Source organism: Pyrgilauda ruficollis, unplaced genomic scaffold (genome assembly GCF_017590135.1).
Source record: "Pyrgilauda ruficollis isolate IOZ18807 unplaced genomic scaffold, ASM1759013v1 scaffold247, whole genome shotgun sequence".
Classification (NCBI taxonomy): Eukaryota; Metazoa; Chordata; class Aves; order Passeriformes; family Passeridae; genus Pyrgilauda; species Pyrgilauda ruficollis.
In genome coordinates, this window is record NW_024523789.1 from 55,527 (window position 1) to 69,465 (window position 13,939).

General features: G+C 53.8%; 1 protein-coding gene across 3 annotated transcripts; it reads left to right on the top strand.

The window, feature by feature from the left end:
* The first annotated feature begins 4,456 nt into the window (after positions 1–4,456).
* Positions 4,457–12,283, top strand: LOC121355255 (Krueppel-like factor 15). Of its 3 annotated transcripts, none has more exons than XM_041470532.1 (4): positions 4,457–4,500; positions 6,943–7,971; positions 10,911–11,088; positions 11,984–12,283. In XM_041470532.1, the coding sequence occupies exons 2-3, from the start codon at positions 7,016–7,018 to the stop codon at positions 11,071–11,073; spliced, it is 1,119 nt and encodes a 372-aa protein (XP_041326466.1). In that variant the 5' UTR covers positions 4,457–4,500; positions 6,943–7,015; the 3' UTR covers positions 11,074–11,088; positions 11,984–12,283. The 3 variants fall into 3 exon arrangements, with proteins under 3 accessions (XP_041326466.1, XP_041326467.1, XP_041326465.1); XM_041470533.1 differs by lacking the exon at positions 4,457–4,500 and adding an exon at positions 4,522–5,888; XM_041470531.1 differs by lacking the exon at positions 4,457–4,500 and adding an exon at positions 6,006–6,517.
* The last annotated feature ends 1,656 nt before the right edge of the window (positions 12,284–13,939 follow it).

Sequence of the window (13,939 nt, forward strand, 5' to 3'; positions counted from 1 at the left end):
GCTGCCTCCCCTCCTCTCCTCTCCTCTCCACTTTCCTCTCCTCTTTCCTCTCCTCTTTTTCCTCTCCTTTTTTTCTTTTCCTCTCCCTGTTTGTTGTAGTTTTACCCCACTTCTTGAGCAATGTTTCAGCAAATGGGGCACTGGCAGGAGATTTCCTGGGGGAAGCAGCAGCAGGGCAGCCGAGGTTTGGCCGTGGTGCCGAGGGGGTGCCCGGGTGTACCCCCAGTGCCCTCCTGGCCTTCCCCACCTCCACCCAAAACCATCCAGGAGAAAAGTTACTGTGCCTTGTTGTGGGAAAAACAAGGAACGTCCCATCAGGACCAGTTCCAAAAGGTGACCTAACCTTTACCTATGTACCAGCTTGCATCAGATAGAGAGAACTTCTTTTATTTTTATTTTTTTTCAGTGATTGTTTTTACCTTTCTTCACACAGTTCTCAGTCTCTCCTCACCTCAGTGCCTGCATTTGCTCTCTCCCCTCATGGCTCCAGGCTGTTGTGCTTCTTCCACACGTGGCCCCTAAAAGGTGCTGCCACGCACAAGGGAAACCAGTCCCCAGAGGGGTTCTCAGCCCTGTGCCAGTGAAGCAGAGCAGGAGGAGCTCTCCTGGAAGGCCTGGGAGAGCTGCTGACGAGTTAAACGCAGACCTGGAGCTGCTCACTGCCCGTGGTGACCTCCAAAGAGGCCTTGCAGGCCCTGGGCCTGCTACACGTGGCTGCTTGGGCGTTCTTCAAATGTGTTTTATTTCCAGTCAGGAATCCGTAATCTCACAGAGGCAGAGCAAAGCCCTGTCAGAGTGATGCAAAGCACCTCTTGCTGCCCTGACCCAGGGCCCAAAGGTCCCTGCAGGGATGCCCAGCTTGTTCTCCAGACCCATCTCCAGGTTCTCTTCCTGTCCCATCCCTCCAGGCCAGGCTGTTCTCCTGTCCAATCCCTCCAGGGATGCTCAGGTTGTTCTGGCTCCCATCTCTCCAGGGATGTCCAGGTTCTTCTCCTGATCCATCCCTCCAGGGATGCCCAGGTTGATTTCCTGACCCATCTCCAGGTTCTTTTCCTGTCCCATCTCTCCAGGGCTGTCCAGGCTGTTTTCCTGACCCATCTCCAGGTGTTTCTCCTGTCCCATCTCTCCAAGGATGCCCAGGCTGTTTTCCTGACCCATCTCCAGGTGTTTCTCCTGTCCCACCTCTCCAGGGATGCCCGGGCTGTTTTCCTGACCCATCTCCCCAGGGCTGTTCTGGTTCCCATCTCTCCCTGACCCATCTCCAGGGTTTTTTTTCCTGTCCCATTCCCCCAGGGCTGCCCAGCTCCGAGTCCCCCTGTCAGTGCCACTCCCTGTCCCCAGTGGTCCAGCTGGGACAAATCTGCTGCTGGCAGATTCCTGCCCCTCCAAGAGGAGCTGGCCCAAGTCAGGAACGACCCCAGGTCAGGAGGAAAGGCTGGATTGGTGCTGGGAGCCCCCAAACTCAGCAGTGCCCAGCCCTGCCTGGCCTAAACGAGCTCTTTGGGACTCTTATTTTTCTTTGTGGAGGTGTGTGGGCAGCCAGAGGCACTGGTGAGGTTGGGCTGGAGGGTGAAATGTTGCTATTTTGGCAGAGTTTTGTCAGCCTGTTCCTTGGCTGGGTGACTCCCCTGCTGTCTGAGCCGGGCCCTCAAAGGTTTGGGATCGTCCCTTTCCCGTCAGGGGTCACTGTTTTTGTTAGAGTTCTTCTCAAATTAAAGGCTGCCAGCCTCCCTTTCCCACAGTGCTGGCTTGCAGCTGCTTTGGGGACAGATTTGGCACTGCCTTAACCACTTCCAGAAACAGTTTTGGGGTCTGGACTTCCTACCCTGAGCTCTGTCCGCTGCAGGCTGCAGCAGGAAGGATTTGGGACAAAATCCTATTGCCAGAGCTGGGGTGTCCTGGAATAAATCCCCCCCTGACTGAAAAGCCCTTTATTTTGAATATTTCTCCTGTAAATGTGAGGAACTTTCCCTGCACAGAGGCTGCTCTGATGCTCAAATGCTTTTGATAATTTAAGTGCCTAAAGTGCTTCCACACTGAGCTTCAGGTGAAGGGGTTTGGTGGGAAAGGGCTCAAATCCTTCATTTCAGGTGAAGGGGTTTGGTGGGAAAGGGCTCAAATCCTTCATTTCAAACCCCCAGGTGAAAAACAGAGACTCAGAGAGGGGCAGAGCTGGGGCTTATAGCAGGAGATCAGGGCAAGGGAGCAGGAGGATGAGGAAATCTTCGCAAAAAAGGCTTTTTTTGGCTTCTTCTAAGAAAATTTCTGTGTCAGGATCACATGTAAGACCAGGTCTGGGTAGGAGCATCCCTTCCCTGCTGTTCCTGATATTCCCTGTGTGACCACAGAATTTCTCTAGGATTTGCTCCTGTCTGGCCACAGGTTTGGGTACGAGCTCCTCAGAGCCGGCGAGCAGGAGCTTTTCTCTTCCTCACAGGTGAATCGTGCCTCACCTTTCCTTGGTGGAGTTTGGAACGTGGAGGAGGGATAAATTGTTGTGTAAATTCCCAAGGGTAGGGAAGGACTGGGGGGATGGATGGATGCTGGTTTTCCTTTTTGAGGTCACATCCTGCCCGCGAGACGTTCGTGGTTTATTTATTCGCTAGAGTGAATATTTTGTATACGGCGCCAGAGGAAGGCTTTTATTATAAATTTTTATGGAAAAAGGGGGGGAAAATAAAAGGTGGAAAAAGGGAAAAACGCCTGAGCTGGCCGCGGGGGGGCGCCACCACTGCGTGGGGAGGGGGCGTGGCCAAGGAATGACTGACAATGTGTGGGCGTGGCCAAGGAATTACTGACAGCGCATGGGTGTGACCAATGAATGACGTGCTGTGGTGGGCGTGGCAAATGAATGAGTGATTGTGCAGGGGTGTGGCCAGAGAATGACTGACATAGTGGGGGCGTGGCCAATTGTTGAGGGGTGGAGTTTGGGACGTGGCCAATGAATGATGGATGTGGCTGGGGTGTGGCCAATGAATGAGGGGAGGGGTTGAGAGCCTGGGCGTGGCCTGGATGTCACTTTTGGGATGGGGACAGGCGGGAGTGTGGTCAGAGGGCGGGGCCAGTGAATGGGTGGGGCATGGGGAATGGGGCGGGGCTTTAAGTGGGGAAGAGTCAATGAGTGGGATTAGGGCGTGGCCAGGGACAAAGGGGCGGAATGAGGGTGGGGTAGATGGCAGGGCGGGAACATGGGCGTGACCACACTGTGGGGGCGGGGTTAGTGTTTTATGGGCGGGGAAATCGGCATAGTGGGCGTGGCCAGGAGCGTTCCAGTGATGTCCCGGCTCCGAGTGGCACCGGTGTCCCCGCGGTGTCACTGTGGAGCCGCACAGCCGCTCCTTTTTCCCCAAAAAGCTCCGATCCCGCTCGCCCCGCCAGGTGCGGGACAAATCCCGAGCAGGAGCCGCTCCCGGCTGCTGTCCCCGGGGATTTGGTGACACGGTGTCAATCAAAGCCTCCGGGATTGAACCACGGCAGCCGGGAGTACCTGAGGATTCTGAGGAGCTGAGACCTTCCCTCCCCCTGCACGGCCATAAATGAGTGTTATTAATTATTACCAATACTTATCTGATGTGTTATCAGCGGTAATGTTAAGCGCTGCGAGGCTGTGGCACGGGGTCAGTGACACACAGTGACACAGCAGCACCCGGGGGTCACCCTTTCTGTGGCCTTCAGGGGTTTTTTCATTTTGTTTTGGTGTTTATAAATTTGAAGCCTTCCCCTGGCCCAGGTGTTTCGTTCAGACCCAAAATCTCACGAAGTTTCTCCCGGACCAGAAGAACTCGGTGAGGCTCAGCCCAAAGCCATCCTCAGGGACCCCAAAGCCACGACAAGGACGCACCTCACTCCTTGTCCCACCAGCAGCATCCGAGGGCTACAGCCCTGCCCAAAACCCCCTGCACACCTGGATCCACCTGGACTTAAAATCCCCACTTTGGGTCCCCCTGGATTCAAAAGCTCCCACACCTGGATCCACGTGGGTTCAAACTCCCCCGCACACCGGGATCCCCCTGGATTTAAAATCCCCGCCTTGCATCCACCTGGACTTAAATCCTGCCGCACACCTGGATCCCCCCGGATCCAAACCCCCCCGGATTCCCGCGGCCCCTGCTCCCTGCAGGACTCTCCTCTTTTTCCCGGAGCGCTTCCCAGCAGCGCGTGGAACCAGCGGCGGGGTCGCGGGATCTCCTCCGGGAGCGGCTCCAGCGGGGACCGCGCCGGGCCATCCCGGTGTCCCTGCCGGGCCATCCCGGTGTCCCTCCCGGCTGGCTTTCCCGTGCCAATGGGCCATCCCGGTGTCCCTCCCGGCTGGCTTTCCCGTGCCAATGGGCTCGGCGGCCGCGGCCGGCTGGCTTTCCCGTGCCCGGGGGTCCCGGTGTCCCTCCCGGCTGGCTTTCCCGTGCCAATGGGCTCGGCGGCCGCGGCCGAGCCCTCGGCGGGGCGGGGCGGGCCGGGAGCCGCCCCCGGCGGAGCCGCGGGAGCCGCGGGCGGCGGAGCGGGGTAAGGGGCGCGGGGGGCGCGGGGGTGCCGCTGCCGGCGCTCCCGGGACACCGGGGCAGGGCAGGGCAGGGGGGTGTGACCGGCAGCACCGGGCTCGGTGTGCCCAGCTCGCCCCGGCTCCGAGCCCCGCCGGGGCTGGGGGCTGCGGTGCAGCCGGAGCCTCGCTTGTCCTTGGGATTTACACCGAGGGATCGGCCACGCGTGGCAGCGGCTGGGACCGGGGGTTTGTCCCCAGAGGCTCGGTTCTGCACGGCCCGGGTGGTTCCCGGAGGTTACAGGTGTTTGTTCTCGTTGCTCGGTCACGGGAGGGGAGCCGTGACCCTCGGCTGCGTTCCCAGCTCCCGCTGCTTGTTGGCTGACCTTGGGCAAGCGCTGCTCTCCATGTGCCCGGGCTGCACATGGGCTGCTCTCCTGGGGCTCCGCGGCTTGCAAAAACTGCAGGAATACAAATGCAAAGGGAGGCTCGGGAACGGCGCTGCCCTTACCGCGAGGGACAGAGCCAGGGCTCCTTTCCTTGCGGTGACGCTGGGGTGGGTGACAGCGCTGGTGGCACTTTGCAAAGCGGATTGACAGGGCGGTGACACCTGTGACAGCTGCCTGTTGGCACGGAATGTGCCACCTTGCCCCACAGCAGCGCTCTGCCAGCTGGGGCATCACCAGTGCCCCAAATGAGACGGGAAACCGAGGAGCAGAGCGCTCCAAGAGCCTTCCCAGGGCTGCCCTGCTCAGACCTCCTGAGCCCTGAGCCAGCAGCTCAACCTCTGCACCTTCCTGCCCCCTGGTCATGCACTTCTTCCCGCTATCAGCTCAGCTGGAGGGTTGTGCTCCATGAGTTCAGAGCTGAATTCAGCTGTCCTGGGGGCATGCTGGAAGGATGGACATTCCTGAACTGCTCTGCAGGAGCTGCTTGGAAAATCAGGTTTTGGGACACTCTGGGAGAGGTAAACAGGAGCCTTTGGTAGCCAGAGGCGGGAGGCTTTCCCTGCAGAAAGAGGAGATGGAGAAGAAAAGACAAAAGATCCTGAAACTGGAGTGGAGCTGCCTGGAAGAGGTTGTTCAGAGCACAGAGTTGGACTCCACGTGGTGGAAAACGTGAAGCCTGGAGGCTGAGATTGGCCTGAACACCTCCTCACCTCTCGTGTGAGCAGTGACAGTGACAGTCCCTGGGCAGCACTGGGAGTGCCCCTGCTTCTTGTTCCTGGCAGGTTTGGCACCACGTAAGGGTTCTTTCCTAAGGAGAAGAGCATTTATATGGCATCCAGAGTGCTCCAAAATTCCCTCTCGCAGCTCTCAGGACCCTGAGGAGTGCTGATAACAAGGACTGGCCCGACTGGTTTGCAGCTCCACAGAAATCTCATGGAAAAAGTTCTGGAGGGATTTGGACAAAGGTTTTGGTTTTTTTCCTCCTGGAAACTCCAATTCTGCATTAGATACAAACAGGTCCCTGTGCCCTGGGTGGTTTGGTGCTCCAGAGCAGGACAGGGACAGTGGCTGCTCTGGGGGCCTTGGGCACCTCCCTCCCAGCCCGAGCCCCAGCAGGACCTGGGGGGTCTGTGACAGTCACCAGAGACCTCTGGAGCACACAGCTCCCACCTGGACACGCTGAGCTCTGTCTCAGCTGTTTGCAAATGCGGGGTTTGTGTCCTCAGGGGCCCTGGAGGTAAAGGAAAGGAAAGGAAAGGAAAGGAAAGGAAAGGAAAGGAAAGGAAAGGAAAGGAAAGGAAAGTTTAAAAAAAAAAGTGAGTGCAGCAGACAGGCCAAGGGCACCATCACGAGGAGTCTGGGGACACCTCCAGTGTGGCTTTAATTAGTAATTCTGACTCTGTTTGGAGCGAGAATCAAAGAATTCCCTTTGTTTAGGCCCTGCTTTGCTCCAGCCGGGCTGGGCCGCTCTCCGACGTGCCCGAGGCTGGGCAGACCTGCCTGGGCAGAGCTGCGGCGTGTCCGGGCACCGCGGTGCCCCTGGCACGGCTGAGCATCCCCAGCGCCCGGGGCTGGCTCGGTGTTACCTGTGCAGGTAGGCAGCCCTAACCCAGCCCTGTCTGTGCCAGGGCGTGCTCCTGCCCACGTCTGCAGCGTGCAGAAGCCCCAGGAGCCTCTCCAGGATCACAGTGAACTCCTGGCTCATCTGGAGCCATCCCCTGCGCAGAGCTGCCCTCGGGTGTGGGTGGCACAGGGAGGGATGAAGGGTTTCTTTGTGCGTTTTCACCTCCATAAACTCCCCAGAGAAGTTTGCTCCTGGGGGGACTCTGCCTCTTCGCTGGCAGCCAGCGGAGGAAAACGGTCAGCCCGTGTTTTTTCAGCAGCAGACTCTTTAAAAACAAAGGCGGCTGCCAGGTTCTGCTGTTTTCTTTTCGGTGCACGGCCCAGTTTTGTTAAAAGGTTGAGGTTTGCGTGTTTGTTTTCTCCTTTGGAAATAACCTCGCTGCCGTTCCCTTGCAGATGAACGAAGACTTCCCCAGCTGAGCTCTCCCAGCGGCTCCTGAGCCAAGAGCTGCGTGTGGGGAGGCACCAAATGGTCTCTGTGAGCTGCCAGGACCTGCTGCCCTCCCTGCCCGGCCCTTCCCTGCTCGAGAGCCTGGCCAGTGCCCTGCAGTGCAGGATGCCACCGTCCCTTCTGCCAGGACACGGCGGTGACAGGACGTGTGGCCACCCGGAGGGCTCTGGGCACGTCCTGGCGGGTGGCACCGGCCACGCTGAGCCTGTCCCGCTGCCCAGTGTCAAGGAGGAGCCCCCCAAAGCCCAGCTCACCGAGGCTCAGCTCAGGCTGCCCGACTTCTGCCTCTCGCAGGACTTCATCCCCACGCTGGAGGAGATCGAGGAGTTCCTCAGGGAGAAGGCAGAGCTCCCCAGGGATGAGGCAGGAGATCCTCACCCCACGGGGTGGAAGGTGGAGAGCAAAGCTGAGCTCGGCTCTGGGGCACAGCCCATCCCCAGGGCACACGAGGGAGGAGCAGGACATGTCCCAGAGGCTGTGGGGACAGCTGCTGGTGACCAGGGGCAGGCTGCTGACAACCAGGTGGTGGCTGCTGGTGACCAGGTCGTGGCTGCTGGTGACCAGGTGCTGGCTGCTGGCAGCATCCCCGTTGTCCTGCAGCTCCAGCCTCTCCCCATGGACAGCGTCACCCCCCCAGCACAGCCTGGGGGTGTCAGGGTGGCCCAGCTGCTGATCAGCCTGCAGAGCCCAAACCTGCCCGTCCTCCCTCAGCTCCAGCCCCCTGGCACCACCCTGGACCAAAAATACGTCAGAATTGCCCCTCTGCCGGTGGCCCCGGGGCCGGGGGACGTGCAGGGGGCAGAGGCAGCCCCCGGGGGGGGCCAGCAGGGCCCCCCTGCCCCGCTCCGCGCGCACCGCTGCTCCCACCCGGGCTGCGGGAAGGTTTATTCCAAGAGCTCCCACCTGAAGGCTCATTTCCGACGGCACACGGGGGAGAAACCCTACAGCTGTGCCTGGCCCAACTGCGGCTGGAGGTGAGTGGGGAGCTCTGGATGCGCAGGGAGCATCCCCAGCCCCGGGGAGAACAAAGCTTCCCTCCCGCTGCTGCCGCTCCGGGCTGGATGTGGAGCTCCAGGAAAGCGTTCCCAGCCTGGGTGGGAATGTGCTTTCTGTTGAGGAGTGACTAAATGATCTTTTGTTTCTTTAAAAAGGAAAACAAGCTTAGAAGGCTTTTTCCTCAATTTAGTAAAAAGACACTTTATAAGAGCTTAGGGATTTCACCTTCAACTTTAAGATACTTAATTAGTAGGTATCTTAAATTAGTAAGTGTTTTCCAGTGTCCAGCCTTCCAGTACCATAAATGGGCTCATAAAAAGGAGAAATTTCACATGGACAGAGAGCAACAGGACAAGGGGCAGTGGTTTGAAATGAAAGCAGGCGAGTTTAGATCAGATGTTAGAAATAAATTCACTCAGAAGGTGGTGAATGCAGATGTCTCATCCCAGGCACTGCTCAAGGCTGGGCTGGATGGGACCTGATCTAGAGAATGGCACCCCTGCCCATGACCTGGAACTCCATTATTTTTAAGGTCCTTTTTACTCAGTTTAGTAAAAAGACACTTTATAAGAGCTTAGGGACTTCACCTTCAACTTTAAGATCCCTAATTAGTAGGTATCTTAAATTAGTATTTTCCAGTATCCAGCCTTCCAGTACCTTAAATGGGCTCATAAAAAGGAGAAATTTCACATGGGAGAGAGCAACAGGACAAGGGGCAATGGTTTGAAATGAAAGCAGGCGAGTTTAGATCAGATGTTAGAAATAAATTCACTCAGAAGGTGGTGAATGCAGATGTCTCATCCCAGGCACTGCTCAAGGCTGGGCTGGATGGGACCTGATCTAGAGAATGGCATCCCTGCCCATGGCCTGGAACTCCATGATTTTTAAGGTCCTTTTTCCTCAATTTAGTAAAAAGACACTTTATAAGAGCTTAGGGACTTCACCTTCAACTTTAAGATCCCTAATTAGTAGGTATCTTAAATTAGTATTTTCCAGTATCCAGCCTTCCAGTACCTTAAATGGGCTCATAAAAAGGAGAAATTTCACATGGGCAGAGAGCAACAGGACAAGGGGCAGTGGTTTGAAATGAAAGCAGGCGAGTTTAGATCAGATGTTAGAAAGAAGTTTACTCCAAGGTGGTGAATGCAATGTCTCATCCCGGGCTGGATGGGTCCTGTGCAGCCTGATCCAGAGGATGGCATCCCTGTCCATGGCCTGGAACTCCATGACCTTTAAGGTCCCTTCCAACCCAAACCTTTCTAGGATTCAATGAACTTTGTACAATCGGGTTCCTCAGGTGGTCATGAACCTTAGGCTGAAAGGTCTCCCCTAAGTAATTCACTAGAAAAAGAAGAGAACAAAGAAAGTAATCGCTTTTGTGGGGTGTTTTTACCAGCAGTAAAACACCTAGGAGTAAAAACTCTCCCTTGCTCCTAGCTCAAGTTTTCTCTGTAAAGAGCTTTTTAATTTTGCCTTTTATTAGAAGTTTTCTGTTTCTGACACTACCTCAGAAGCCATCCTGCTGATTTCATGCCTTTAAGGTAGCTGGGCTGTCTCAGGTGTGATGGGTTCTCTGAGAGCTCACGAGACCTGGCTAGAAGAGAAAACCTGTCACTCCTGAGCTCTTTTCCAAAAAAATGATTTTAAATCCGCGCTGCCGGAAGCTTCCAGCAAGGGAAAACAAACGGAGGAAGTGGGGGACAGCGTCCTTTGAGAGAGAGGGAAAGGAATTCACATCTCAGTGGGTGAATTCTTTTCCATTTCCAAATCCTTGGAAGTGATCTCGGGAGCTGGGGGTGCCTCTGCCCGCTCTGGGGGCACCCACGAGGCTGTGCCAGGGACAGATCTCTGTGCCAGGGTCGCTGTGCCTGATTTGTTAATCACAATTCTATTGTGAATCAAAAAACAAAACCAGTACTTTATATGTTTATTCTTATAAACCCTTAGAAGGGTTGATAAATTGTGATTATTGTGGTTTTTTTTAATCACAATTCCACTGTGAATCAAAAAATAAATCCAGTTTTATTATTATTTTATATGTATATTTTATATATACATATAAAGAAATAAAATGGAAATAAATAAATATAAATAATAAATAAAATAGTACATATTTTATTTATTATCTTATATGTTTTATTTTTATCAACCCTTGGAAGAGTTGGTAAGTTGTGATTATTGTGATTTTTTAAATTCACAATTCTATTGTGAATCAAGAAATAAAACCAGTATTTTATATGTTTTAATTAGTATCTTACATCACATAATTTCTACTTTAATATTATGTTATAGCCTAAAACTATATTTACCACAAAATTTAAAAATTAAATAAATAATAAAAAATAAAAGAAATAAAAAATAAAATAAATAATAAAAAATGAAATAAATATATAAATTGTAAATATATATAATATGTATATTTACATATTATATATATTTAAATAGTTATGTATTATATAGTTATATATTCATAGTTATATATTATATATATTTAAATATTTAAATATTATATATATTTAAATAATATAAATAGAAAATATATAATATGTAGAACAAATATTAATAAATAATGTAAATATTTAAAATATGTAAAATTATATGTATTATAAATTATTTATATTAATATATAATATATAAGATATTAAGATAACTAATTAACAATATATAAATTAAATATATGAAAATATTTAAATTAAATATATGAAAATATATAAATTAAGAATATATCAAAATAAATTATATCTAAAAAAAATAAATAAAAATAAAATAAATAGAAATAAAAATAAATAAATACATTTTTTAAAAACTAAAAAGTATTTACACAGCACTACAAATGAACACAACACAACTTTCCAACACAACACTCCTTTTAACATTTGCAGAGAGCCGATCTCACCGGCTGCACTTCCCTCTGCAGGTTCTCCCGCTCGGACGAGCTCTCCCGCCACAAGCGCTCCCACTCCGGCCTCAAGCCCTACCCGTGCCCCGCCTGCGAGAAGAGGTTTGCCCGCAGTGACCACCTGGCCAAGCACCTGAGGATCCACGGGGGGCAGCCCTGCAGCCCGGGGGCGCTCCCCTAGTGCCTGCGTCCCCAGGTGGGCACTTACCTCCTTCTTTATCTCTCCCACGAGGGGTGCTCCTGCCTTCCTTAGCAGAACCTGGCTGTTCAAACCAAGACAGAGCAGGAGTTAATTCCTGCTGCTCCTCCCTGCCAGCCTGGGCCCGGCAGACAGAGCAGAACCCGCTGCTGAGGAGGAGGAAATGACTCCTGAGCAGACAGGAGACTTTGCTGTGCCTCTTTTCAAGAGTGATGATGTTCCCAAGTTGTTTCTGGCCCTGCACTTTGAAATATGCGTGATGGAAATTGGCATGGATTTGGGGTGTGTGTAGGAACGTTGGGGTAAAACAGGAATTAGGTGTTTTAAAATCCCAGGATCCCAGAATGGTTTGGGTTGGGAGGGACCTTAGAGCTCATCCCATGGGTAGGGACACGTCCCACTATGCCAGGGTCCTTGGACACTTCCAGGGATCCAGGGGCAGCCAGGGATTCTCGGGGAATTCCATCCCAGCCCCTCATCATCCTCACAGCCAGGAATCCCTTCCCAAATCCCATCTATCCATGCTCTGGCAGTGGGAACCATTGCTGTGTGCTGTCCCTCCATCCCTGATGGAACAGGGATGGATTGATGGATGGATGGATGGATGGATGGATGATGGATGGAGGGATGGATGGATGGATGGATGGATGGATGGATGGATGGATGGATGATGGATGGAGGGATGGAGGGAGGGATGGATGGATAGATGGATGGAAGGATGGATGGATGGATGGAGCTCTGTGCTGTGCAGCAGCTGCGGGGGCTGCAGCAGATATTGACACTTTCCAGCTTAGTTGTTCAGTCCCTAAATCTGCTCTTTTTTTGTGCTGGTCGTTTCCCACCGGGCTGGCCCTGGCCACCGTGGTGTCCTCTGGGTGCTTGACAACACGAGTGGGACAGCAGATGGATTTTGTGGAGCCTCAAAGCCACCAGGAGAACAGCAAGCAGCACCAGCCAAGCCCTTTCCACCCCAGAAGGACATTTCCAAGGGGACACACGGACGTGTGAGGAGCCTGGAGGAGCTGGGAGCTCCTGCCAGGGCTGCAGAGCAGCTCCAGGCTGCTGACGTTCTCCTCCTGTTTGCCTTGGGGTTAATTAAAGTCCAGCTCCTCGCTGCCGTGCCAGCTCCCCGAGCTTTTGCAAACATCTGGGAGGGAAGGAGGCGCTTGTACAAACACAGCTCAGCGTCAGGAGCTGCAGCAGGGCCGGGTGCCCTTTCCACGTGGCTGTGCCAGCCTGTCTCAGGCTGGTTTTTCGTGCCTGCAGGCTCTGAGCCGGGCTGGGCTCGTGCCCTCCTGCTGATGCCCCGATGCCCTGGCAGGGCACAGCGCCACGTGCTGCCCTTGAGCTGCTCTGGGGAGGGGAGCCGAGCGCCCAAAACACGGCAGGGAAATCAACTCAGCTCTTCTCGATGCCCTGTGGAGGGCAGGTTGGGACCTCAGAGGTTGGAGAGATTTGGAGAGCAGAGGTTGGAGAGGTGTGACCACATGTACCAGCTGTGCCAGGTGTGCCAGCTGTGCCAGGTGCCAGGAGGAGTACAGCCCAGCTGGGGTGATGCTGCAGGACCAGCAGCTGGCTCTGCCTGAGCCTATTTTGGGCTGCCTTTTGTTCCAAAGGCTTTGCCTGGCTCGGAGCTCACTCTGTGCCCCCTTTGCTGTGGGGCTCTGTGCCCGGTCCCCATGCCAGCCTGGCTCAGGTCACTCTCTGCCCCCTTTGCCACTCTGTGCCCAGTCCCCATGCCAGCCTGGCTCAGTTCTCTCCATGCCCAGTCCCCATGCCAGCCTGGCTCAGTTCTCTCCGTGCCCAGTCCCCGTGCCAGCCTGGCTCAGTTCTCTCCATGCCCAGTCCCCGTGCCAGCCTGCCTCAGTTCTCTCCGTGCCCAGGCCCCGTGCCAGCCTGGCTCAGTTCTCTCCGTGCCCAGTCCCCGTGCCAGCCTGGCTCAGTTCTCTCCATGCCCAGTCCCCGTGCCAGCCTGGCTCAGTTCTCTCCATGCCCAGTCCCCGTGCCAGCCTGCCTCAGTTCTCTCCGTGCCCAGTCCCCGTGCCAGCCTGGCTCAGTTCTCTCCATGCCCAGGCCCCGTGCCAGCCTGGCTCACGCCCGTCTTGTGCTTTTATCTGCCCCCTTTGCTCTGCCTGGCTCCAGACGCTCTCCCAGCACTCCCTGCTCCTCCTGGACCTGCCCCGTCCTGCCTCCCTCGCTCCCCGCCGCAGGCAGCGTGGAGCTGGCAGAGCTTCCAGGTTTTAGAGTGAGGTTTGGGTTCTGTGGCATTCACATTCTCTGAAATAATCCCTTCACCCAGGATTTTTCTCCTGGGAAGCTGAGAAGCATCAGACAAAAAAGAAAACAATTCTTGTCTCATTTGCTTCTCCTGTGTTGTGCTCGCATGTGGAATGTGTTTGGGGATGGTTCACCCACAGGTGATTGTTTCACTGGGTTCTGCTGTGAGTTGTTTTGACTCTTCCACCGATTGGGGCCAAGCTGTGTCAGACTCTGGAAAGAGTCACGAGTTTTCATTATTATCTTTTTACCATTCAGTAAGTATCCTTTCTGTATTTTTTTGGTATAGAATAGTATTCTTTAATATAATATAGTATTATAAAATAATAAATTAGCCTTCTGAGAACGTGGAGTCAGATTCATCATTCCTGCCTTTGTCCAGGCATTCCCAGCAAATACAAATACAGGGCTCCATCCTCAATCCAAGGCCCTTCTCTGCTCCCCAGAGGGGCCACCCTGCTCCTGGGGTGGCTCTGCTGTGGAGGACAGGGTGGGAGCGCTGGGAGCCGGCACTTGGAGCTGCCCTGGTTTTTGTTTTGCCATCCCTTTCAGCCAGCCACAAAGGCAGAGG

Bases quoted from the DNA above. Each gene is read 5' to 3' on its own strand.
- LOC121355255 (XM_041470532.1), top strand. From the start codon at position 7,016: ATGGTCTCTGTGAGCTGCCAGGACCTGCTGCCCTCCCTGCCCGGCCCT. The intron at 7,972-10,910 runs GTGAGTGGGGAG...TTCCCTCTGCAG, and splicing joins TGGCCCAACTGCGGCTGGAG to GTTCTCCCGCTCGGACGAGC.